Source organism: Crotalus tigris, unplaced genomic scaffold, assembly GCF_016545835.1.
Source record: "Crotalus tigris isolate CLP2741 ecotype Arizona unplaced genomic scaffold, ASM1654583v1 scf7180000017639.5415321, whole genome shotgun sequence".
NCBI lineage: Eukaryota > Metazoa > Chordata > Lepidosauria > Squamata > Viperidae > Crotalus > Crotalus tigris.
In genome coordinates, this window is record NW_024096532.1 from 2179774 (window position 1) to 2207190 (window position 27417).

The 27417-nt window shown below is 44.3% G+C and overlaps 1 protein-coding gene across 2 annotated transcripts; it reads left to right on the forward strand.

Moving 5' to 3' along the window:
* The first annotated feature begins 15001 nt into the window (after positions 1 to 15001).
* LOC120304485 (suppressor of cytokine signaling 3-like) lies at positions 15002 to 26716 on the forward strand. Of its 2 annotated transcripts, none has more exons than XM_039335114.1 (2): positions 15002 to 15087; positions 24905 to 26716. In XM_039335114.1, exon 2 carries the CDS (start codon positions 24955 to 24957, stop codon positions 25567 to 25569), a length of 615 nt encoding a protein of 204 aa, XP_039191048.1. In that variant the 5' UTR covers positions 15002 to 15087; positions 24905 to 24954; the 3' UTR covers positions 25570 to 26716. The 2 variants fall into 2 exon arrangements, with proteins under 2 accessions (XP_039191048.1, XP_039191047.1); XM_039335113.1 differs by lacking the exon at positions 15002 to 15087 and adding an exon at positions 15213 to 15511.
* Positions 26717 to 27417: the final 701 nt, after the last annotated feature.

Below are 27417 nucleotides of genomic sequence, written 5' to 3' on the forward strand. Positions count from 1 at the left end.
TTACAGTAGAACCCATTTCATTTATGTATCTGGAGTACCTAGTGGACCCTCTTGGATTTTGGAGGGCACTTGGGAAATTCTGTAGAATCTAGTCACAATGCAGCAGAAGCCTTAATCACCTTTTAGAGTGAAAAGTGGGCAGGGGCTTTGGGTCAGATTGCCCCTGAGCTGCCTCTTTCTGCACACAAGTTCCAGAGGGTGCCCCGGTTCCTGGAGGAGGTCCAGGAGATAAAGCAGCAGAAGCAATGGTGGGATTCAGGTATGTGAACCACCGGTTCTCTGTGTAGATGCTGCTTCCAGAAGTCCATTCTGGGCCTAGGCAACAAAAAATTAGCTACCGGTTCTGCCAAAGTGGTGCTGAGCAGAAGTGATGCACAGAGCACCAGTGGAGAAAGATGAAACCAAATCTGACTGAATTACGACTACAATTGGAACCAGAATTCCCACTGGTAAGCAAGGCAGTTTTTAAGTGCACGGCAGCCGATTTTACAAACCTTTTTGCCAGTCATTAAGCAGATCATTTCAGTTGTTAAATGAATAACATGGTTGTTAAACGAATCTGGCTTCCCCACGTATGGTTAGAAGTATGAGGACTCGTTCATTTTCTTCAGGGCCATTGTCATTCATATAGTCACTAAATGAATGCTTGTAAATTGAGGACTAACTGTATTACGTTGCAATAAGACAATAAGACAGGGATAGGCAACCTTGGCTCTTTTATGACTTGTGGACTTCAACTCCCAGAATTCCTGAACCAGCTTCATAAAAGAGCCAAGGTTGCCTACCCTGCAATAAGAGCAACATAACATATGTAGTTATTCTTTTACTGTTATTAGGTTCGTATATTGCCATCCTGTGGCCCCATTTAAGGTAAATCAATCTCTTTTAGGGAAAAATGGGTCAGAGGTCCATCAGAAGGGAAACAATGAGGATTGTTCATGGACAGCACCACTCTGACTTGCTTTAATCCGGATTCCAGTTGCACAGGTCCTGTTAAAACTGCTTGAGGCGCAATCTGGTATAGTTAACTGGGAAAAGTTTAACCCTGTTAGGTTTGAGGAAGTGATTAGGGTTCCCAGAGCTGTGAGTTTGGTCAGGTGTTCATGAGATTCATATCTTTCTTGGTTGAGTCAGGCAGATAGGAGTTGCCAGGTAGCTGGGTTCAAGCAGGATGGATTCATCCCTCAGAGAGGAGTGATTCTGCCTGCATTGAAGGATGTAGTGTTGGACAATTTCTGACACTTTGGCTGCAACTTCAGAGGGCTCTGGAGAAAATGGATTATTTAAATACCTCCCTGCTGGATTTCAAGCCTGGGGTACAGTACTGAGGTAACAGTGATCAGTCTTATGAATGAGCTATGGTAGGACCAAGATGGTGCATCTATCCCACTCCTCTTTGGATTTCTTGCCAGTTTCAAAGCCATCAAAGATGATATCCTCCTGAATCACCTCAGAAGGTTGGGAATGAAAGGCTCAGGGTTTTAGTGATTCTCCTTTTCCTCCAGGATCAGTCCAGGTATACTGATAGGGTGGAGAGACAGAGAGAGAGAAGTCTACTCTTTGAACTTTGCTCTATGGCAGCGGTCCCCAACTGGCTTGGTGGACCGGTGGAGCAGGAGAATGAGGAGATAGTTCTGTGTGAGTGACAGCGCAACTTCATTTGTGCCAGCAGCAGGTGTGCAAATGGAGCTATGCACATGTAAGCACGACCGCCTGCCACTTGCACGGCCCAAACAGGTGCAGCCCTGTAGCAGGTGATGGGTTGGGGACCCTTGCTCTATGGGGTCCCTCAGGCCTTCTCTCTCTCTCTCTCTCTCTCACACACACACACACACACACACACACACACACACACACACATCCCTTCATGAGGCCTCTAGGTAAGATTATCTGTTGACATAGGCCAGCGGTCCTCAACCTGTGGTCGCGACCCATTTGGGGTCGAACGACCATTTCACGGGGGTCGCCAAACAACGCAGTCTGCCATTTTTTCCCCCTTTTCCTTAGCTGTTCTACTCCAGCGATTCTCAACCTATGGGTCGTGACCCCATTTGGGGTCGATCGACCATTTCATGGGGGTTGCCAAGCAAGGCTGTCCTCCATTTTCCCCCCCTTTTCCGGTGGGTGCCTTACCTCCCTTGGGCTGGGCCAGCTGGTGGCCCAGCCGGTGGTCGGTCTGCTCCATCTCTGCCGCCTGCCAGCTACGCCTCGGCCGGCGCAGGGTGCGGCACCACACATACACAGCGCTCCCGGGCAGGGAAAGTCCTCAACTTACGACCAGTTGGGTAGTCCTCGACTTACGACTGGTTTAGTCCTCGACTTACAACCGGTTTAGTTAGGGGGTCGCGGCATTAAAAAGGTTGAGAACCACTGTTCTACTCCCTTTTATTCTACTGGCTTTTGAAAGCCAATAGAATAGATTCTCTTGAATAGAGTCTAATTCTATTGGCTTTCAAAAGCCAATAGGAATTGTCCAGGCTGTCTCTGTCCTGCTGAGCCCACCAAAAGTCCCATTCTGCAAACGGTGCTGCAAGTTGTCTGCAGCGAAGGCGAGCTGTCTGGAAGTTTCCAGCCCTCCCTGCTGAGCAACTACTAAAAATGTAAGTAAAAGAGGGCCAGGGGTGGGAGGTGGGAGGCTGGCAGGCGCAGGGAGGGTTGCTGGCGCGCGTGGGGCCCGGCGGGTGCCTTACCTCCCTTGGGCTGGGCCAGCTGGTGGTCCAGCCGGTGGTCAGCCTGCTCCATCTCTGCCGCTTGCCAGCTACGCCTCGGCCAGTGCAGAGGGCGGCATCACGCATGCGCGGTGCTCCCGGGCAGGGAAAGTCCTCGACTTACGATGGTTGGGTAGTCCTCCACTTACAACCGGTTGGGGGTCGTGGCATTAAAAAGGTTGAGAACCATTGACATAGGCTTAGGTAACATCAGCATGAGAGGAAGACTGCCCCAAAGTGTTACCCTCTTAGATGCATGAAGCCACTCCCCAGTTTGAAGGCCTCCTGATGACTATATGCTATATGATATTGCCAAAGATGAGGGGAGCTGTGACCTGACATTACTGCACAAGAGCAAAGAATTTTGTGCGTCCTTTTGTGATCAGGTATTACATATTCCAACATCTCAGGAGCTTTGGGATATGAATCAATCCAGATTCAGTCTCCAAATAGGTATGGGTAGAAAAATTCTGTCTGTTTTGAGTTCTCAGCTTTATGCTTTCTATCCCTCCCCTTGTGGGTGTGCGCGCGCGCGCACACACACACACACACACACACACACACACACAGCCTGCCAGGCTTTTTCCAAAGCCCCAAGGATTGTGGCCGCTTCTCCATGTGGCTATTAGCTGTTTAGCATTCCATCACGCACTCATTTCTCCCCCCCCCCTTCACGGCTAGGAAACCGGTGCCTTTACCGGCAACTTCAGACCTGCCAGGAACAGCTTAAAGCCCTGACTGCACATGATTAGCTCATAAACACCACCCAAGCCAGGAAGAGAAACACAGCAGAGTGCCAGGATGCCTGGGTTCCTGGCCAGAAGGGGCAGGAGAAAGCCAAGTTCCTTCCAGATGCCAAGGCCCGTTGAAGATTTCTGATGCATCAATAGCTTTTGGAGGCTGGGCATCTTGAATAAGTGAACTGGGGCAGGACTGTGTATTAATAAAATACAGAAACTCTAACCATCCCTTATTTCCTCCTGTTTTCCTAATGGACACACTTACACCCTCATTCTTCCTTGCACCTTCAGCTGCAGAGGTACAGGTATAAACACACTTCAGAGGAATAACCGTGATTCTGCATTCAAAAGCATCACTCCATTGTACAGGCCACGTGTTTCTTTAACTGTGCTAGAGACCAACACAATATTCTTCCACTAAAGTTTACCCTTCAGATGAGCGTTTCAAATAGAAGTTAGATTCTTTCGTCATTCAAAGTGCTTCACTAACAGGAATCAAAAATCAGTAATTTGATGCACACGCACTGCAAACCTGTCAATTCTCCACACAGATTCATCACTGTGCATTGCAGAACGTGAAAGCCAGTTTGGCATAGCGGTTAAGGCATCCGGCTAGAAACTGGGAGACTGGGAGTTCTAGTCCCATCTGGGGCACAAAGCCAGTAGAGCAACTTTGATCCACTCACTTTCTCTCAGCCCTAAGAAAGAGGCAATGGCAAACCACTTTTGAAAAACCTTGCCAAGAAAACTATAGGGACTTGTCCATACAGTCTCTAAGAATAGGTCATGACTGAAAGAAAACAAGAACAAAAATTTTATATATATATATATATATATATATATATATATCTAACTATATATATATATATATCTGTTTTCTGAGGTTTTCCGCGGTTGGTAAAAACACCAGCCTGAAGATGACGATGTGACTTCGTCGAAACGTTGCCAAACACTTCCAATTTTTACGCGGGAGACAAACCCGAACAACCAACGACCTATTATATATCTATATATATATCATCTATATATTATGATATCTATTATATATATAGGTTTTCGAAGGTTTTTCGCAGGTTTTCGCAGTATTTTGTATGTATGTCTTGGTTGTTCGGGGTTTTCTCGGACCGCGTAAATTGGAAGTGTCTTGGCGATGTTTTCGACGAAGTCCCCCATTCGTCACATTCAGCTGGTGTTTTCAGCTTCGTGCTTTGAGCAGCAAGCTTGCTCATTGCTGCTCGAAGCACGAAGCTGAAAACACCAGCCTGAAGATGACGAATGGGACTTCGTCGAAACGTCGCCAAGACACTTCCAATTTTACGCGGGAGAAAACCCGAACAACCAAAGACCTACATATAATATATATATATATATACATACACACACATATACCTGCACCCATGTTTAGCTCACTAGAGCAGGGGTCCCTAACCCCTGGACCATGGTCCGGTATCAGTCTGTGACCCATTGGAAACTGGGCTGCGCAACTGATGGACAAGTGTCCAAAGCTTCATTTGTGCATGGGCAGGAGCTAGGCTGCACTTGTGTAACATCCCCTCCACCTTCCTCGTCGCCAATGCTGCTTACTGCTGCCGCCGGTCTGTGGAGCCAGAAAGATGGGAGACCACTGACTAGATACAGTGTCTCCTTTCATACCATGATTGTGGTATATCCTCTTAATGGGACTGACATAGGTGCATGCTCCTCACAGTTCAGACATGACAAGGAAATTCTCTCTCAGGTCAAGTCCAACTTCTCTTGATTATTTGGGTACTGTGTATTAGTTTCTTCTAAGATGCTGTTTAAAACTTTCCAGTCTAGTAGAATGATATGTTACGGGTGCTGATACTTGGTACTGCAAGTTGCAGGCTTTTTCTGCTGTGGCACCGAGATAGTGGAAACTTCTTCTCCAGGAGATGAGGTTGACTTCATCATTTCCAAATTTCTGAAGGTCCCTCAAAACCTGCTTATGCCAGTAGCCCCGGGAATCCCAGCGGATAGGAGAACTCGTGAGGCGGCTGTCAGAATCCAATCATATTTCATCTTTAATTATCAAATATAGAAACTCCCAATTCTGCCTTCTTTGGATTCTGCCATAAGAGGGAGAGAAGGGGGAGAACAAAGGGGCTTTATGGCCCTCACTTCCTTCAGTAGACTTCAAAGAGCTGAATGCTGAATGTGTGTTTATTGTAACCTATTGTAACCTCAAAGCGTTAGCACCAGAGAACATTAGCATTAACAAAGAAGAGTATTTGCCTTTCATGTAGTTATCTGAAGTCTCCATCCAGACGGAAGAAAGAAGAAACGGGGTGGAATTGTGATACTTGAAACTATCATTGGGAAGGGGGGTTGATTGGGTGGGACTACTGGGGAACCCCTTAAAACCTTGAATGGGAGAGCTTGGACCCCAAGTCCTGTCTAGCATGCCTGCAACCATTTTCTCTTAATAAAGGATTCCTGTTGGAAGAATTATTCCAAGAGTTCTTTCTTCTTAAGATGCAAAGTGGGGTGGGTCCTCACATTAGACAGGACTTGCAAAATTAATCCACCTGGAAGGAAGACCCTTGCCGGGGGATTTTGCAAAAATTTACCATGTCAGACAATGGAGCAAGAGAGGGGGAAAACTCCCTTGAAAGAGAGCCGCTGACCCAGTTGGAACCTTGCCAGATGTTGGGATCCGAGAGGCCAGATTCCTCAGGAGAAGAAGTTGTGGAGACACGGACCACAAGCCTCGCTGGTCGATGGGCCTTGGAAAGAAAAGTGAGTGGGGAAAGGGAATCAAGAAAGGTGACCCTGGATACGGGGACCCAGCAAACCAGAATGGAAGCAGGAGATGGAGAAATCCCTGCACGCAAGTGAAGAGGGAGGAAGCTGGGCACCGTACTCAGACTGGATCCTAGAGAAAGCTATTGCCCTGATGAAGAGAACTCTCAGCTCCCTAGGAGAGGAGAATACTGAACCCTACGGCCGCCCCAGTTCCTGGAGCCGCAAAGGGAGAGACACCGAGGGGGACATGGAACCTGCAACCCCAGGGACATCTACTGATCCCGGAGCTCCCACCCCCTACCGGACCACAGATGGCAATCTGGACGGAAGGCACTACCACCCACAACAGAGGCACCGATCCATTCCAAGACGTCCACCGTTTGAAGTGAAATTCAAAGGGGAGCCAACACGCTTGGGGTTTTTTCTAACCCAAGTCCTCAGCTACATGGAGGAATATGGGCAGGATATTCCCAGCGACAAAGCCCGCATCCGGATCGTGCAATCTGCCCTGGATGGACCAGCTGCGGAGTGGGTAGTGAACTTGCATGACTCCAATGCCCCAGACCTCAGTAACTTCAACCGTTTCATGTCCTCTCTGAGAAGACGATTTGAAGACCCCCGGGCTGATCGCAAAGCCCGTGAAAGGATAAAAATGATGAGGCAAGGCAAACGCCCGGTGACTGAATATACACAAGAATTTCGGGCCATTGCCAGCAAACTGAACTGGCCAGAAGACATCTTCCTTAGCCATTTCAAAGACGGACTAAAGTATGATCTATATGACGCTTGCCTGCCCCGAGGGGACCCACACCAACTTGAGGACTGGTACATTTTGGCAGAGGAAGCAGAGATCGACATATTGAAGAGGCACCGCCGAGGAAAACAATGGAGCCGCCCCCCGCCTGAGCTGACACACCAACCGGTGAAATCATCGGATACAGACAAGAAGCAAATGGGGTGTTTCAAGTGCGGAAGAGAAGGGCATCGAGCTGTAGAATGCCGCTCAAAGGCCCCCCAGCACAACCCAGACAGATCCCCAATCAACAAACCCGGAAAGTATTCAGCTAAGCCAAAAGAAACGGCCATGAGAATGATGGAAATTGCAGAAACCCCCACCTATGCTCACCAAGGGGAAAGAACTCCAGCCTACACCACAGGGCCGGTGGATGCCTCAGATGACAGCTCGGAGGGCGAACCCCTGGTAAGTGGATGCATCACACCCATCTTCAAAACAGTGACTATATTAATCCCCCCCATGCCCGAAGCTGTGAAGGTGAAAGCCTTAATAGACTCTGGCTGTACCCACTGCCTCATTAGCCCAACACTAGTGGGGAATCTGGGCATCCCATTCAGGAGACTGGAACAACCAATCTCATTTGGCCAGCTAGATGGATCCATAGCAGGGGGGGTGCCAGCTACCCTAGCCACTTTGCCAATACATCTCTCCCTGGGCAACCATGAAGAGGACTTAACGTTTGTGGTGACCCCAGGTATGGAATGCCCAATGATTATAGGGATGGAATGGTTGAAAAAATGGAACCCCTGGGTAAATTGGAGGACGACAGAAATCAAATTCCCGAAAGGGGACCCTATGGACTTAAAACCCCAAGAGAGGCTACCAGAATCAAGAATAGAAAAAGCATCCATAGGAGAGGACAAAAGATTAACAGAAATACAGAGGAATAGCAAAGGGACCTGCTGAAGTCTCAGTGAGGGAGTCTGAGGGCGAAGGAGCTCCCCACCACGACCCCACAGACTGACAATGAATTCAAGCCTGGGGCAAAACTCCCGAAGCCGAGATTATACTCCATGAGCCCAAAGGAGAAGGAGGAAATGAAAAGGATTTATAAAAAAAAAACCTGGAGGAGAGGTTTCATTGAGACAGCCAAAGCCTAAAAGTGGCTTGCCCCGGCCTTTTAGAGAGAAGAAGGAACGGCTCTTTCAGTTTATGCGTGGATTATAGGCCCTGAATACAATCAGTGAAAGCAACCTATACCCGCTGCCCTCATGAAAGACATGCTGTCACACCTATCGAAAGGGACATTTTTTTCTAAACTAGACCTAAGGGAAGCTTACTATCGCGTGAGAATCAAGGAAGGGGACGAATGGAAGACTGCATTTAACTGCCCCATGGGGTGCTATCAATTCAAAGTCTTGCCATTTGGATTACAAGGGGGCCCGGCAGTCTTTATGCAACTAATCAATGACGTTCTAAGGGAACACCTGTTTAAGGGGGTCCTTGTTTACTTGGACGACATTCTTATCTTTACCGAAACAAAAAGAAGAACACGTCAAACTTTAAGAGCGGTTTTAAAGAAGCTGCGAGCCGCGTCACCTATATGCCAAACTCTCAAAATGCGGAATTCCACCAGGAACGGATAGATACCTAGGCTATCGCATATCCCCACAGGGCATTGAAATGGACCCAGAGAAGGTCAGAGCAGTATTAGAATGGGCACCACCCCGCACAAGAAAGCAACTACAAAGTTTCCTGGGCTTTGCAAATTTTTACCGCCAATTCATCCCCTCATTTGCACAGATAGCCTTGCCCCTCACTAACTTACTAAAAACGAAGGGAACACCCTCAGTAAAACCTAGCCAGCCACTAAAATGGACAATGGAGTGCCAAGCAGCGTTTGAGAGACTAAAGAGACTTTTTTCTGCCGAACCAGTACTAAGGCACCCAGACATGGACAAACCCTTCATAATACAGGCAGATGCAAGTGATGTGGCAGTGGGGGCTGTGCTATTACAAGAAAATGATGATGCAGTATTGCAACCCTGTGCATATACATCTAAGAAACTCACGGAAACAGAACAGCGCTGGCCCGTATGGGAGAAGGAGGCTTATGGGATACGTTGGGCATTACTCACGTGGCGACAGTTCCTGGAAGGCAACAAAATCCCCTTCCAGGTATGGACTGATCACAAAAATTTAGAAGCCCTGAAAACTTCCAGGAAACTCAATCCCAAACAAGCCCGCTGGTCCCAGCATTTTCACCAATTCCAATTTAAGCTCAAACATTTACCAGGAAGAAAGAACTTCCTGGCAGATGCACTATCTCGCATGCCCCAATATAACAGCGCACGAACCACAGACTCTAGACCAATAATGGCAGAGTCACAACTGGCAGCGCCAGTAACCACAAGAACCCAAGCCAAAATAAAACCACAACTGGACAGCCAAACTGGGATTGAATTCAGAAAAAGTTTGGAAACAGATGATTGGTTCCAGAAAAACAAACATGTGTGCACAATGAGAGACGGATTGCCTTGGGTAGGGGAAAAGTTATATATACAACAACTCAAAGACTAACTTTCATGCAACTTTGCCATGACACAAAATCAGCAGGGCATTTTGGATTTGTAAAAACTTTACACTTAATTAAACGGCAATTTTGGTGGCCATCAATAAAAAGGACATAGAAAGTTATGTTGCCAGCTGCCCAACCTGTGCATCAGCAAAGAGGTTGCAAGGGAAATCGCCAGGGCTGTTACAACCAGTGGCAAGTCCCTCAGCCCCCTGGAGGGAAATAGCCATGGACTTTATAGTGGAATTGCCTGAAAGCAATGGGAATACTGTTATCTGGACAGTCACGGAACTATTTTCCAAACAGGTGCACTTTATCCCTTGCCAAAAAATTCCCACTGCAAAGGCCTTAGCAAAACTTTTCATCCAGCACATTTACAGATTGCACGGAGCACCCCAACGCATCATCTCTGATAGGGGAGTGCAATTTACGTCTGCATTTTGGAAGGAATTTTTATCCCTTTTAGGGACCACTCAGGGATTGACATCTAGCCACCACCCTCCAGGAGATGGTCAAGCGGAACGGTGCCAGTCGGTACTTGAGCAATATTTGAGATGTTTTTTAAATTTCCAACAGAGTGATTGGACGGACTTACTTCCTTTTGCAGAAGTTGCCTACAATAATGCAGTCCACTCCAGCACAAGCTACACTCCTTTTCAAATAGCCAACGGTCAAAGTTTCAACCCTATGCCAGAGTTAACCCCAAATGAACCAACGATCCCTTCACTGAAAGAATGGATGGAAAACCTACAAAACACCTGGCCAATAGTCAGAAAATCACTAGATGAAGCTAGGCGGGCATACAAAGCACAAGCCTATAAAAAAAGGGTTGAGCCTACACCATTCATTATAGGAGAAATGGTGTACTTATCTACAAAATACCTAAAGTCCCTACAGCCCTGTAAAAAACATGGACCAAAATATATAGGACCTTTTCCAATTAAAAGGATCATAAATCCAGTAACAGTAGAATTAGAATTACCCAAAAACCTCAGGCAAATACACCCAATTTTTCATTGCAGCTTGCTGAAAAGAGAGCATCAGTCACCTCTACGGCCAAAAATCCCACCCCCACCACCTCCAATCATGGTGGAGGGGGAACAACACTTCGAAATAAAAGAGATCCTTGACTCTAGGAGATATCATGGAACAACTCAGTACCTAGTTGCCTGGAAACACCTCCCTGCCTCACAAAATGAGTGGGTCCTTAAACGTCACGTCAGAGCCCCAAAGCTATTGAAGAAGTTTCACACAGAGTATCCTAACAAGCCTAACTAAATTTTTTTACTTGTGTTTTCTTTCAGGTGGATCTCTCTTATTGTTAAGAGTGGCCGGATGTCAGAATCCAATCATATTTCATCTTTAATTATCAAATATAGAAACTCCCAATTCTGCCTTCTTTGGATTCTGCCATAAGAGGGAGAGAAGGGGGAGAACACAGGGGCTTTATGGCCCTCACTTCCTTCAGTAGACTTCAAAGAGCTGAATGCTGAATGTGTGTTTATTGTAACCTATTGTAACCTCAAAGCGTTAGCATCCAGAGAACATTAGCATTAACAAAGAAGAGTATTTGCCTTTCATGTAGTTATCTGAAGTCTCCATCCAGACGGAAGAAAGAAGAAACGGGGTGGAATTGTGATACTTGAAACTCTCACTGGAAGGGGGGTTGATTGGGTGGGACTACTGGGGAACCCCTTAAAACCTTGAATGGGAGAGCTTGGACCCCAAGTCCTGTCTAGCATGCCTGCAACCATTTTCTCTTAATAAAGGATTCCTGTTGGAAGAATTATTCCAAGAGTTCTGTCTTCTTAAGATGCAAAGTGGGGTGGGTCCTTACAGCGGCTCCCTTATAATTAACATCCATCTGTTATTCTGTCTACCTGCTGTAGCTTTGCTGTTATCATTTTTAATTTTTAAAATAATATTATCTAATGGTTTTCACTGTCTTATTTATTTACTGTTTTTACTAGATTGTTGTACGTCACCCAGAGTGACTTTCTGTGAGACGAGGAGCCATATAAGTTTGATAGACAGATCATAGAATGATAAGATGATAGAGATAGATAGACACAGAGAGATCAATTTTCATCTTGTCCAATTGCTCACTTTTCCAAAACTAAGCAAAGATGGTTAGGTGTTATTACCAAGTTGGTAAATTCATATATAATTTATATCTATATGCTACATGGAGGTTCTTGCATGTATGCATCTATTTGATATCCATACATAAATTGCAATATTTATTCAGAATACACAAAGGCATATAGTATTACTCTGAAGAAAACACATATTAACCTGGCTTTTCCTGGGCACATCTTTACAATATATGTTTGCTATACTCAAATGTTTTCCATACTGATGAAAAACCTTATTAATATACAAAAGAAATACAGGTAATCCTTGACTTGCAACTATCCATTTACCAGTAGCAACCATTCAAAGTTACAACAGCACTAAAAAAAAGTGACTTATGACTGGTCCTCATGCTTATAACCATTGCAACTTCCCCATGGTCATGTGATCAAACCCAGCATGTATTTAACAATGGCTGCAGCATCCCAGGGTCATGTGATTATCATTTGCAATCTTCCCAGCTGGCTTCTAACAAGCAAAGTCATTAGGGCAGGGGTAGGCAACTTTGGCTCTTTTATGACTCGTGGACTTCAATTCCCAGAATTCCTGAGCCATCATAGCTGGCTCAGGAATTCTGGGAGTTGAAGTCCACGAGTCATAAAAGAGCCAAGGTTGCCTACCCCTGCATTAGGGGAAGCCAGATTTGCTTAATGATCACAGGATTCACTTAATAACTGCAGTGACTCACTTAACAACTGCCTTGCTTAGCAATGGAAATTCTTGTCCCAACTGTGGTTGTATGCATAAGAGCGAGTCTGCTTTTCCCGGCATGCACATCCAAATGTATATCCTGATTTGATTTTAAAAGTTTTAATATTTCAGTACAGCTTTTACTAGTATTTCTGTCGTCCCGTCTTTGAGTCAGTCTTGACTCCTGGGGGTTGCACAGAAACATTATCTTACCAATAGAGGTAGTCCTCAAATTGCAACCATTTGTTTAGTGGCCTTTTGAAGTTGCAGCCCTGAAAAAAGTGACTTACGGCCAGTTTTCACCCTGGCAACCATTGCAGTATCCATGGGGGTCGTGTGATCAAAATTTGAGTGCTTGGCAACTGGCATGTATTTACGATGGTCGCCGTGTCACGGGGTCATGTGATCACTTTATAGCTGTGTTACTAATTTAACAACTGCAGTGATTCACTTAACAACCGTGGCAAGAAAAGTTTGCAAAACTGGGGCAAAACTCACTTAACAACTGCCTTGCTTAGCAACAGAAATTGTGGAATCAATTGTGGTCATAAGTTGAGGACTGCCTGTATTTTTGGAAGTCTTTTTCCCCTCTTTGTCTGAGAGAGAATGGCTGATCAAAATTCACGTAGTTCACTCTCATGCCTAGGACAAGATAGGAAATCCGATCTTCCTGCTCCTAGCCCAGCCCCCTAATCCTAAAAACACACTGGCTCTTCAAAACTAATGTACAAACTCACAATATAAAAGAGAAAATGTTTAGGCAGGCTATCTCAATCTGCTCTCCATGGGTCTCAAAGTGTAGGAGCCTCCCACCCACCCACCCTCCTTTGCAGGAAACTTGATCAGCCATCTGTTGAGCATGGGCAAAGCTTTTAATCCTGCAGCTATTTCAAAATATTTGCCTATTTTGGATTTTCACATATTCTTTTTGCTATTTTCGAATGCTCCTGTTTCAGCGTTGTCCTCTTTATTTTGCTTCAAGTGCACAGATGTAACACACACACACACACACACCCCTTCTCATATTCAAGTTCATTGATTTTAGCCTCTACTTTTCAAAGGGGCATCACAGTGGACTGAAATAGCCTAAAGCCATAAAAAGAAGCTGCTGCGGTGAACTCAGGAGTGAGTTTGCAAATTGTTTATTAGGCTTTTCCCCATCTGTCTTTCAAGCAATTCAAATTGAGTCTATCTTTGCTTTTCACAGGACAGTTGGGAGTGTGAGTGTATGTGTATAATTCAGATCTCCACAGACTTAGCCAAGCACTACACCATGCTATGAAGATCAGATAAACTGATAAGATATTTGAACCAAACCTTCATCCAGCTCTCTAGCTACTCTGTCAACAGTGCAAAGTAGCAGTAATAGTAGTAACAATACAAAACATTCTGTATATGGTAGTTCTATTAAAAATTCTAAGCACTTCATGCTCAGTTTATCCTAACCCTTACAGCATTTTCAGAGTAGAAAATCAATGTATCATCTCCACATTCAAGATGGGGCAGACAGGGGCTGAGGCTTTGTCCAAAACCACATCCTGATTAGTTTGCACAACACCCTAGTATAGTTCACAGGGGTGGTCCTCGGGTTGTGAGCCAGGAGATCCCATTAAGCTGTAACATGATTGATGTCTTTGCACAGGCTATGAGCATATTAACAATCCTGATTCAGGGTTTAGCTTAGCGTGTTGTGTGAATCTGGGCATGACACATCATGCAAGCAGCGATCTTCGAATTGAGCCTTTCAGTTCCGCAGCTGGGTCGTCTACAAACCGAAAGGCCGCTACTACGAAGCTCCCCCCGCGGCGAATCCACACACGCGAAATGCTCCTTTCGTGTACCGATCCAAACTGCCCGCATTCACACAGTACAAACGCGAGCTACGGAGGCCCGAGTTATACAAAGGCACCGCATGCATCTATGCACCCAATACAGACCAAGGCAACTCCCCGCCTCCTTTCGCTCGCACGTGTCTTTCCAGAGTAGGCGACTTAAGAGTGAATTGGGGAGACCGGAGGGGAGAGGGCAGCTTGCCATTGGTCGCTTCCCCGACCTTTTTGCACGCCCCCCTTGCACCGAGAGGGTTAAAAGGAAAGGTGTGCCGCTTCGGGGGAGCGGGGGATCTCCCTTCAAAGGCCCGATCACCTTACCCAACCCGCCTTCAACTGCAGAGATAGGCGGAGGCGGGAACCAACTCGCATTCCCCTCCTTCTTACCAACAGTCCCTCACACTTCCAGGAATCACCCAGAGGGGGGGGGGGAAAGCAGCAGCAGCAAAAGGGGAGGGGGAGGGAGCGCGGGGGGTTGATACAGCCACTTCCTGCCAATCAGAACCCTGTCAGCCACTCCCCAGCGACCAATGAAAGTGGCGACCATTCATAAAAATAAATACTCGGCCACGCTCCCCCCTCCCCAGACACACACACACACACACACACACACACACACAGCCAGCTTATCTCCTCTCTTGATCAATGTACATATGTTTTCCATACATGTGTGTATATATATACATACATACATACATACACACACACACACAAAGAACATCCAATCAGAGACGCCGAACGATTATTGAAAACTTGGGCACTTTCTCCCCTGCCCTTTAAGTTACTCACTCCCTCCCTCTCTCCCTCCCCCCGCCCCGAGATTGTATCCGAAGTCGTCGGATACCAACCCCCTCCCGCCTTCTCCGATTCCTCCGCTAACGGGAAAGGCGCTTCTCGTTTCAGAAACGCGCACGTACGTTCACACGCATTTCCAGGAAACCAAAGAGGGGCCGCGATTCTTTAGCCAAAGGAAATAGATTGGCGCTGTTCTTCCACCCTCCTCCTCCTCCTCCTCCATTTCACTCCCCCACCCCATCCCCACCCCCACCCAGCCCCGTAAACTTCCACCTCTTTCTACTCTTTTCCCCGTCGGAGCTGGGGAGCTTTTCTCCGTTCGAGACCATCCCGACGCGCGGTGCGCCTTCGCCCACCTCCATCCTCCCGCCGCCGCCGCTTGAAAGATGGGAGAAAGGGGCTATCGCGCCGGACTCGCTTCCCGCAGCCCAGCCTGCGAAGCGGAGTCCGCGCTTTAAACCGATTCGCTTGTCCCCCCCCCCTTTCGCTCTCCAGCTCCTCGGAGAAACCCAGCCACCGCTCGGCTTTCCTCGCCAACAAAGGTTAGCAAAACTCTCCGGGGCTTTGGGAGCGAGCGCGGTTGTTTTCCAAGCCGGGAAGGGGGCTGCGAAAGTAGGGAAGAAAAAAACCCCGTTCCGGCCACTCTTTAAACAAGAGATCCGCGCCCGGACTCTCGGGGCTGGTAGCAGAGTACGGAAAACTCGTTCAATGCTGGTTTATTGGGGGGGGGGGGGTAAATAGTGGCGGGAAGCCCCAGTCTGGTTTTGGCGCTTAATTTTTTTTAACACAGGGGAGGGTGGAAGACCACTTTTAGGCTGCCGAATAAGAACAATAACTCGAAAAATCAGATGCTGTATGAAATCTGGCAACTTCAAATTAACCTGCCGACGATTAAGCCCCGCCGAAGCTTAAGCTTAGGCTTTATAAAATTAGAACTGCCACAATGCAAATAGCCAAGTTTTTGTATTTGACACACTCTCAACTTTTAAACCTAACACAGGCATGCCTAGGAATAGCCCTCTGTGTGTGTGTGTGAGTCTGTCTGTCTTTCTGTCTCTGTTATAAAAATAGCTGTATTTTAGGTAGATTTCATGCAAGTTTATTTGCTTCCAACACCAGAGGAAAACTGTAATAAAGTTTTATCTACCAGCCATAGTTTTCCCATTTCTTCCATTACTGTATATAACTATTCACTAGCAACGTCCTCTTTCTTCATGCTATTTCTCATCTGCAGTTACGAGAAGAGAATAAAAAACAACAACAAAAATTAAGCAATTCATAGAACACCATTTAGCCTGGAGAAGTACTTGGGTTTCCATCCCTTGCAGCTGCAGCTGAGGGAGAAAATGTGTTGAGGAAACTGCTGCTTGTTTATTGTGCAGAAAAGCACAATTTGAAGTAGAGAATCCTTTCCCCAAATTGTTCCTTAGTGGTCGTTTTAAACGTTCCTAAAAGTAGAAAATATTTTCTGTGTAGCTGGAGAATGAATCTTATCAACTCTATTGAAGTGTAAAGAAAATAATAGCAAATTTAGTGAGATAGGATACAAGTAGTCCTTGACTTATGGACCACAGCTGAGTCCCAAATTTTCATGGCTAAGCAAGACAGTTGTTAAGTGAATTTTGCCCCGTTTTATGGCCTTTCTTACCACAGTTATTAAGTGAACCACTGCAGTTGCTAAGCGAATAACGTGGTTGTTAATTGTATCTGGCTTCCCCATTGACTTTGTTTGTCAGAAGGTCACAAAGGGTGAACATGACCCTGGCACACTGCAACCATCATAACTACGTGCCAGTTGCCAAGTGTCCAAGTTTTGATCACTTGGGGATTCAGCAAGGATCATAATTGTGAAAAATGGTCATAAGTCACTTTTTTCAGTGGCAGTGTAATTTCAAACCATCACTAAATGAATGGTTGTATGTCGGAGATTATCTCTATGTGCTCAAAGAGCAGAGTGGCCCTTGGTCCAGAAAAAGTGCAATTTTTGTTTAAAGTCACAGCCCAGTCCAAGCTAGTACAGTAGAGTTTAAAATAATCCAAACAGATGCTCAAAAGATGAGTCCCATTGTATTCTCATTCTGTTGAAACATACAGGGTTTAAGAATTCTCTCAGCTGATGTTTTATATATATATATATATATATATATATATATATATATATATATATATATATATATATATATAAAACATATATTTAAATCAAGGTGCCTTCAGGACACCAATAAATTACTTTATTTGCTAGACTGAGCCAAGAAGATGGTTTTGTAGTTGTGTTGCTTTATTTCTGCTTTTCCCAACATGGTGCCCGCCCAATGTGTTGGATGTTATGTTACCCTTCTTTGACACTCAGTCTCCTAACAAGTCCATGAATTGTGACTTTGACTTCATCCCTGAGATACAGCATTATAAAAAAAAGTGGGAGATGACCTAGGTCAGGGTTTCCCAACCTTGGTGACTTTAAGACATGTGGACTTCAACTTCCAGAATTCCCTAGCCAGCATGGAATTCTGGGAGCTGAAGTCCATATGTCTTAAAGTTGCCAAGGTTGGAAAAACCTGACCTAGAGTATTTGGAAAAACTCAGGTGCTAGAAATGTTTATAGAGAGAAATGGCTTTTGGAGATACAAAACTCATCTTCAACAGCAATGAACGAAAGTATGAAATGAGAGGTCCTTGATACTCTCTCAGCTTGATTGGTTTTCCTGTAGACGTTTCATTACTCAAACTAGATAACATCAGTGCTAATGACTAGTGATGTTATCTACTCTGGGTAATGAAATGTGTGCAAGAAAACAACCAAGATCAAAGAGTACCAAAGACCCCTCATTCAACAAGGAGGTATCTACTGTAGCTTCTTTGAGTTGAGAATTATAGAATGTAGAAATGAGATGGATCTAAAAGTGATGGGGTAGATATTTATCATGGATTCATACAGAAAGGTGACAAGACTACTTTGTTCAAGAGAAGTTAGTTTAATTGTATCCTAAAATTTTATTTCTATTCCTTTATTATTTTTGCAAATAATAGGCAGCGAAGAGAACCAACACAACTTTCTCCTATTTTCCCTCCCCGCAACCCTATGAAGTAGGTTGGGCTGAGGGAGAATGACTCAATGTCACCCAGCTAGCTTTCATGGCTAAGAAGGGACTTGAACTCATGGTCTCCCCCTTTCTAGCCTAGTGCCTTAATCACTAGACCAAACTGGCTCACAGTGGTGGAAATTTCCTCTTAATACACAAAATGTAAGATAAAGAAGGATGCACCTCCTGGAATTATTGGCAGATAAGAAGAGTGACTCATTCAGAGATGAAGAATCTCCTCTGAGGGGAGGTGCTTCAGGCTGTAGGAGCTGTTACCAGTTGCTTGTACATCAATACAAGCTATTGATTTTTTTAGCCTGTTAATGTCAGTTCTTGATCTCTACTACTCGCTACTCAGTCTGTTTCTCAATGGAGATGACAAGGGCTGAACTAGGACCACCTCTATTAATGTACTTAGGAAGCCCCTTTTGTCTGGTCTCCTTATTTTCTGTTGCACAACTGAACAGTGCTGGGGGTGGTTGATTTCTGTCCAGGATTTGCTTATCTGAGCAGAAGATAATTCAGAGGATTTTGGAATTGGGAGAGACTAGCAGAGAGTTCGTTTCCCAGAGTTCATATCCCATGTGTTGTGTCTACTGGACCAGCCTCTCTAACCCTGCTGGCATCTAAGTGGATTCCTTCTAGGATGTAGTTTGGGAATGGTCTAAAGTTGACAAGTTTGAGTTCAGATGCTACTCTCCTTAAAATGGGTCACATTTTCCTGTGTGAGGCTACTTCAGGGCTTTTTTTTTCTTTTTAACCAAAACAAAAACCCTCACATGGGACAGCCTTTGCACAGGAGCAATAACTCACTTGGGTTTTTCAGGAGGAATCTTGTGAACAGGATGTTAGAATCTTAGCGCTATGAAATTGTGAGTTTTCAACTGGGCTAAATTTTCTCTCTGCCCAGTAAAGTATTATTCACAGATTAGTTAAAAAGAGTATTATGTAAGCTTTTTCATGCGGGTCGCCCTCAACTTACGAAAGTTCATTTAGTGAGCATTCAAAGTTACAACAGCACTGAAAAATTTAACTTCGACCGTTTTTCACACTTAACAACTTTGCAGCATCTCCAACTAGTTCACACTTATGACCGTTGCTGCATCCCAGGGTCATGTGATCACTTTTTGTGACCTTCTGACAAGCAAAGTCAGTGGGGAAGCCAGATTCACTTAACCCTGTTACTAGCTTATCAACTGAAGTGATTCATTTAACAAAGGTGGCAAGAAGGGTTGTAAAATGGGGCAAAACTCACTTAACAAATGTCTCACTTAACAACAGAAATTTGGACCTCAACTGTGGTCGTAAGTCAAGGACTACCTGTAAAGTTCTCTGTAAAGTAGTGGTTTAAGGCGCCATGTTAGGAACCAGGAGAGTGTGAATTCTAGTCTTGCCTTTAAGCATGAAGCTACCTGGGGCATTTTGAGCCATTCTATCTCAGCCTAGAAGGAAACATCGTAGTAGGAAACACTTTGAAGAAATGTGGCCTAGAAAACTGTAGTTTCCCACGTAAAAAGTACTGTACCCTCAAGATACCAATACTCCATTTTAGAAGAAAATATTTCTTTTTTGAAAATATAATTTATTTATTTTTTAATCTTTTAAAAATGAGTAAAAATGAGGACAAACTGAAATAGAACCAGAAGGAAAAAGGAAGAAACAAAAGAGAGAACTAAAGTACAAAAAAAGTAGAAGAAAAACAGAAAAGGAAGAAAAAGATAAAGAGGTGGCTTCTGATTTTTACAGCAGTTACTGTATAAGTACAATTGTAGATTTACCTCTTTCTCCAGTATTACAGAGACTCTAGGTTTCTAAATGCGGGGAAATATTAATGAATATGAGCTGTCAAATATGCCATCTATTTCAACTTACTGCTTTTTAGTGATATAGTCCCAAAAATATTTTCCCCTTATTCTTATAAATCTGAGATTAGTTTTTAGAGTTGCAGTTGACCATCTCCTTTTATTGTAGTATCTTTGTAGGGAAGTAGACAAAAAAAAATAATTAATCATATATGCTTCCTGCCAAAGATTAATAAACAAACCATGGTAGCAATGGGATAAGCCTATTTCTTATTTACTGAACTGATTACATGGGAGTATTTGAAGTGTGGGATAGATAAAGCCTTCTATCCAGAGACTCAAGAGGCAAGATTTAGGGTGGTGTACTATTCATCAATTATAATTAATATTTTATTAATTGTATACTATTCTGGGATAAATCAAAAGCACTGGTGATGTTACTGGGTGGGGCAATGAAAAGTCTGCAAGGAGATTGCCCAGATCAGAGATCACTAGAGAAGCTCTGATTTATAAAGATTCTCCATTATTGCAATTATTTTTATCAACTAGTTTAGAGGAAATGAGCTCAGAAACATGAACAGAAACACAACATGACAAGGCCAAACATTTTCTTAGATTCAGAGCAGCTCCTGTTGATTTCATGAACATGGCCATTCAGATTTCCTGGCACTTATATAATTTATGTTTTGGTGGTTTTGGTCCATTTCTTCAGTTGGTGTTTCCACTTCCTGCTCTAGTATTCAGCCATGAAATTCCCCTGACAAATTATCATCCAAATCCTGACCAGGACTCAGCCTGCTTAATTTTGGAGCGCCAGGTGTTGCTACCTGCCAGTATCTTACCTCAGTAGGAGGCATTTTATAGGATCAGAATGAAGACTTAAGAGTAGGTGGCCTCCAGATTCATTATACTACATCTCCTGTTATTCCCAATTGGCATGTAATAATGAGAGGTGGTCAATACATCTAAAGGTCACCAGGTTGAGAATGCCAAATGATAGTCCTTGACTAACAACCATTAGTTTAATGCCTGTTCTAAGTTACAATGTGCTGAAAAATGTGACTTATGATCAATCCTACAATTAACAACAACCCAACATTCCCATAGTCACATGATCAAAATGGCTGCAACTCACTGAATGACCACATTGTTTAGTGATAGAAGGTCTGGTCCCACTTGTGGTCCATAACTTGAGGACTACCTGTTCTACTTTCAAATCAGTAAAGGCAACAATTTGAGAGCAAGCAGACGACAGTGTGTCGTTCTAACTTTTGCTTCCCAAAGAAGTTTGGCAGGAATTCCAGTAGACTCTCTCAAAACTACATTTCGTTGCAGGTGACCTTGGCTGATCTTGAAAAAAGTTCACCAGGTTGGACCTGGTTAATATTCAAATGGATGACAGTTGGGAAACCAAGGCTGGCTATAAGCTAGATGAGGAATTTGAGAAAAGATCTCACCCTAGAAGAAAATCACGATAAACCATTTTTGTGTTCTTGTCAAGAAAGCAACGTGGACATGTTGGCTAGGCAGCCATTACACATCAAAGTCAACTGGGAAGGATCTTTGCCTTTTCCTCTGCAAGCTGCAGGCTAGTTCTCTTTGCTATTCTTGGACTCACTCCCTTCCCCACTTCTGCCTTTCAGTGGTTGCTGAGTTAGACTTTTTCTATTTGAAGGACCAGGTAGTTCTTTCAAACCAATAACAAACCCTCAGATTATGAAATAGAATCCTGCTTTCTCTGGCCTGAACATGTTCTGAGTTACGTAATAGTTTCAAAACCATCTTGTAACTGAGATCAACGGTGAGATTAAACACTTTGTAAAGAAGTTAAGTTGAAAAGGAAGCTGCCATGGTTGGGATCTTAGCAGGAGAAGGGTCCAGCCTTGGTAGCAGAAGGAAAGGAGAAGCAAATGTTAGCAGTCCAACACACACAGCAAGTGGAAGAGGCCGTTTATGACAGTCTTCTTAAAAACTGCCATAAAATGAAAAAGTAGCACCAGACCAGAAGTTAGAATAATATTCATTTCCATGCTGTGCTTTCCACTTTGGGGAAATTTTATTTCAGACTAAATCCTCTGACTTCCATGTCTGATCTTCTGGTTAGAGCAATTGCCTACAAATCTGATTACCTTAAACTGCTCCCTACAAGAGATTGGTCTTTCGGGGGGGGGGGGACCTCCATCAGTGCTCCAACACTGGAATTTTTAAGAAGAGACTGGACAGCCATTTGTCCAGAAAGGTATAGAGCAGGGGTAGGCAACCTTGGCTCTTTTATGACTCGTGGACTTCAACTTCTGGGAGTTGAAGTCCATGAGTCATAAAAGAGCCAAGGTTTCCCTTCCTCTGATATAGAGTCTCCTGCTTGAGCAGGGGGTTGGACTAGAAGACCTCCAAGGTCCTTTCCAATGCTATGATTCTATGTTCTAAAAGGGAATTCCAGAACTAGAACAGAGCTGCAAGGTTTCATGAAGGTTTCTTATATTTCTTTATATGATCTGCGGGGGAGTGATGTTTAGCCACACTTGCCTGTTCCTCTGTTCTTCCCCATCACCATCCCTGAAGGGAACCTAGTTTAAGTTTAAGAAGCAAACATTTTGGCTCATCCCTTCTATGAATTTTGCAAGGCAGGCTGGTTTTCTTGCAGGAATGAATCTGCAGTTTGAGATGCTCAGGTTTCTTTGAAATAGATCTGTCTGGATAGCAGTTTAAAAATACATGAAATTAACAAATCAAACCCATCCTAGTGCTTACAGGTAGTCCTCGACTTACAACCATTTATTTAGCAACCATTTAAAATTATAAAAAGTGATTTACGATGGGTCCTCACAGAACTATCACAGCATTCCCAGGGCCACATGATAAAAATTCAGCTGCTTTGCAACCAGTATGTATTTATAAAGTTGCAGCATCCCGAAGTCACGTGATTGCCATTTGTGAGCTTCATAGCTGGATTCCGATAAGTAAGATCAGAATAGGGGGAGCTGCATTTGCTTAACAATGGCAGAGATTCACTTAACAACTGTGGCAAAAAAAGGTTATAAAATCAGATATAACAATTAACGATCACCTTCTTTAGCAATGGAAATTCTGGTTCCCTTTGTGGCCATTAGTTGAGGACTACCTGTATAATCATGTTGAAGTTGGCATAGAGGCTCTTAAGCACCAAGATCAAGGATTTCTTATCCACCATGAGTCTCCAAAGAACCTTGTTCACCATATTTTGCCTTCTATGTTTATTGGAAATAATTTGTGAGAACCTGTGCAATTCACCTAGGGCTGCTTCCTTGTTTCATATTTACACTAAAAGGGCATTTCAAAAATGACCAAGGAATATATATACTCTTTAGCATCAGAGTGGTAATTTATTTCTGTCTACTTAGAGTAATTCTCTTCCCTGAACCCCAGGCTCAACAGGGCCAAAAATTCTTCATAAAATGTCAAATTCCATATTTTGGGACTACAACTTTTTAATTCGTCTTGAACAACTCAGTTCAGGCTCTTTGCAAAAAATGGTACCCTGTAGTGTGATGCTTGGATAAACTCCTTGCAATAAACTATCAGTAAAAAATATTTAGAATGTTTGAGATTTGGGTACTTAGCAGTGCTAGGCTATTTTCCCAATACTTTTTGCTAAACCTGCTGAGCTGGATAAAACTTACCTAATTTTTTTTTCAAGTAAACCTTGTCAGAGATAAATGAACTGGAAAAAAGTACTGTGGATGATCTATTCTTTGTTTGAGGGCCAACGGAAGCTTAAAGTCAGTCAACGAAGAATTTGAGATCAAGCCTAGTTTGAACTGTCTGTGGCAGGAATGTCAAACTGCCACCTGCGTCACACAGAAGCTGCGCCCACCCCATTGCCGGCAATGGCAAAACAGTCTCGATACGTTGTGTGATGTCTCATGACATTGCAAGTTTGACATGTCTGGTCTATGGAGATTCTCAGTCATCCAGGTCACGGTTGTCCCAAAGATGCTTTTTCAAGAGGCAACTGGACTTTCTTGCTTTTCTTTGAAGACATTTCGCTTCTCATCCAAGAAGCTTCTTCAGCTCTGACCGGATGGTGGGGAATAGAAAGATTTATATTCCTTGCAGACAGCTGGTCATTTGCATTCTTTTAGAGGGTCAATGAGGTCACGTGGAGTTTTTATCTACGTCCTCAAGGTCATCTGAGTGGTGCCAATGGGTGTGGCGCCTTCATGGAACTGCAGGATGTTTTCTGCCCTGTGGGCAAAAAACATCCTGCCGCCAAAAGGCTCAACACCCATTGGCACCACTCAGGTGACCTACTTCACCATTTGCATGAGGGTCACAGGCGCTCACGGCCTCACTCATGCAAGCAATGAGTGCTCATGCATGCACACACATGCCTGCCCCTTTCACAAAACCATCATCTCTTTCCCCCCTCCCTCTGGGCCGCCAACCCAGAAAGGTTGGGGAACTCTGCTTTACAGCCCTCTCTGAACGGTTTACAGAGTCAGCCTATTGTCCCCCAACAATCTGGGACCTCATTTTACCGACCTTGGAAGGATAGAAGCCTGAGTCAAACTTTGAGCCAGTGAGCATCAAACTGCTGGCAATTGGTCATCAGCAGAATTAGCTTGCAATACTGCATTCCAACTATTGCACCACCATGACTCGGTTAAGTGAATCGTGCCCTATTTTATGACATTTTTTGCCATAATTAAGCAAATCATTTTTTTAAGTGAATCTTGTGGACAAATCTGGCTTCTCCCGTTGACTTTGCTTGTCAGACACTGCCTGGGAAGCTCACCAATGACAGTCTGAAGACCCCCAAGATGCTGCAACCGTTACAAATACATGCTGGTTGCCAAGCATCTGAAATTTGATCATGCGACTGAGGATGCTGCAACGGTCATAAGTTGCTTTTTCCAGTGCCATTTTCATTTTGAACGGTCATTAAATGAATGTATAAGTTGAGGATTTGCCTGTACCTAATTATTTTGACTCACCAGGCCAAACCAGGTTAACACCCTTGATGCGAGTGATGTTCAGGTGCCTTTCTGTGAATTGACTTTATCTTCCTTTTCAGATGCAGCTCCGATAAGCGATCAAGCTGTCCACTAATCAATTGGTGGCGCAATGGTCCCCCTGTGCTGTTGCTGCCCGCCGGCATCTGCACCAGTTGTAGTGGCCATGACAGGCCCTGCCGTCCCTTCCTACCACTTCAAGAGTTTCTGTGGAGAGTTTGAGCGAGTGGAAAGTGCCTTGGAACGATTGGAGGCCAGTGGCTTCTACTGGGGCAGCCTGTCAGGGGCTGAAGCCAAGCGGCTCTTGACTTCCCAGCCTCCTGGTGTCTTCCTGGTGAGAGATTCCTCCGACCATCATCACCTCTTCACCTTGAGTGTCCGCACCAGGACAGGCATCACCAACCTGCGTATTCAGCAGCAGGACTCCGCTTTCCACCTGGAGGCCTTGCCAGGAGCTGGCCATCCCCCAACCTTCAGTTGTGTGGTCCAGTTAGTTGAGTATTATCTCTGCCTTGGAGCTGTAGAAGGGGGTCCCTGCTACCTGGAGAGTGAGGGTCAACCTCCAGTGCCTTTGGCCCTCTCGCAGCCACTCCGTTGCAAGGTGCCCACTTTGCAGGAGCTGTGTCAGCGGGCTGTACGAACCAGTGTGCGGGGCAGAGGTGACACCAGGGCTCAGCTGCAGAGGCTGCCGGTCCCACAGGCATTATTGAACTCAATCTGCAGCTAAAAGGAAGCACCAAAGCATCAGTTTTAAGACCTTTTAGCGAATGCAGAGTTGGGAGCCTTCCCTGTTAGAATGGATTAGCAGAGCTGATTGTAGATAGTATACTGCTGATGCACCCCAATTTCGTGGAATTTGACATCTGACAGCTAAGCCAACCTTTTCATTGTGGAGCTATTTATAATGAGCCTTCCAAAAGCTACTGAAAATTATCTGAAAAAGGATTGGCGGAGATTAGTCAACAATCTGGAGATGTGTATCCTGTATAATACCCTTCCCCATTCTTCCAAGTTAGCTACTTCCATATTTCAAAAGCTTCTTGTGCACAGGTAGAAGTAAAAGTTTTTATTCTATCCATAGGCAAAGCTGCCTTAAGCACCTCCCACTTTTTCTCATCTTTAGCTGAAAGTTGTTGAAAGGTGCACAATCCCGTGACAAATAGCTTTGCTAACTGCACAAGGAACATCTATGAAGTCTGCAGCACCACCCAGTCGTGAAGTCAACAAGATTGTATGTAGCTCCAACTATTATGCATCTTTCTTTACAAACTCAGGCGGACAAGATCGTACACCCAGTAATGTTTGAATCTACAACCAACAGCCTTCTTTCTCTAGAAGATAGATAGCCCCAAGGCTAGTCTAAAGGCAGATTTTGAGCAATAAGCCACACTGCACCAAATCCCCAGCGGTCCTTTCCTCCTCTATTTCCACTTTGCCCACTGCGTGATCCTGACCTCTCTCCTTCCCCCACTTCCAGTCACCGCCTTTAGTAAAGGTCATTACTGTAACATGACAGCTTTCAAGAATGCTGACTCAGAAATCAGTTACGAGAAAGAAAGAAAAAGTTCTGTGACTTTTGAGTGTTTTTATAGGCAGCCAGCAGATATATCACTCTAAAGCAAAGAAGATACTAGTCTCTGAGGAAACAGGTTTCATAGTAAAGGGGCAATTCATAGAAAAACAAGATCTCAAATGTGCAGCACAAAGGTTAGAAAATGTTATTGTAGATGGCAGTTTTGTGCATTTCACGCAAAACTTTCACCAAGGTAGCACAGTTCAATGATACTCCACTCTTAAGAACTATTCAATTTTTAGTCCTAAATCTAATGTTTTTAAAACCTCCTGCTCTCAAATAAACCTTGATCATCTGCAAACTGACTTGATTCTTTTACTTTTGAGTTCATTTATGATTTCTTACTGGCAAGCCGGACCTCTTCCCGGATCCTACTGGGAAGCCTAGCCAATTCCTCTTCAACAATAGGTAAAAGGATGTTTTTATCAAGAGGCCAGTTTGCTTTCCTGCTTCCTGAGTGAAAGTAACAAAAGCTTGCAAGAGGTAAAAAATTAGCTTTTTATCTCCTAGAGATCTACCTTTGGGACAGAGCCTAGCTTATTTCCCCTATTTTTATTAATTGTTCACCTTTACACTATTTTCATCTGCAAGACCTTATCAATAACCTTAGAGGAAAAGGAGTACAGAGTGTATGTGTGCACCCATTCTAGAAATAATTCCATTTGGGCAGGCAAAGTAGAGAGAAGTGGTATTTAGGGTGTAGGGAACGATGATCAAAGCCCACATCAGAAATGGCCTCTTTCCAGTTCATTTTAAATTTGGCAAGACAAAGACAAACAAGAATGAGGTGAAAGGGAAAAAACCAATCCCCTGAAATTATGCCTTGGAGCGTGTTGAGTAAGTAATGCAAAACGAAAGAATTGTGCCATGTAGCATTCTCAAACAGCCAGGCCTGTCACCTCTCCCACCTCATTTGCATCTCCAATCTTCCTCTCTATTCCCTTCTCATATTCCCTTCCCTTTTGTGCCAAGAAGCAAACATCTCAATCTGGGAAGTGTGAA

Bases quoted from the DNA above. Each gene is read 5' to 3' on its own strand.
- LOC120304485 (XM_039335114.1), top strand. From the start codon at position 24,955: ATGGTCCCCCTGTGCTGTTGCTGCCCGCCGGCATCTGCACCAGTTGTA.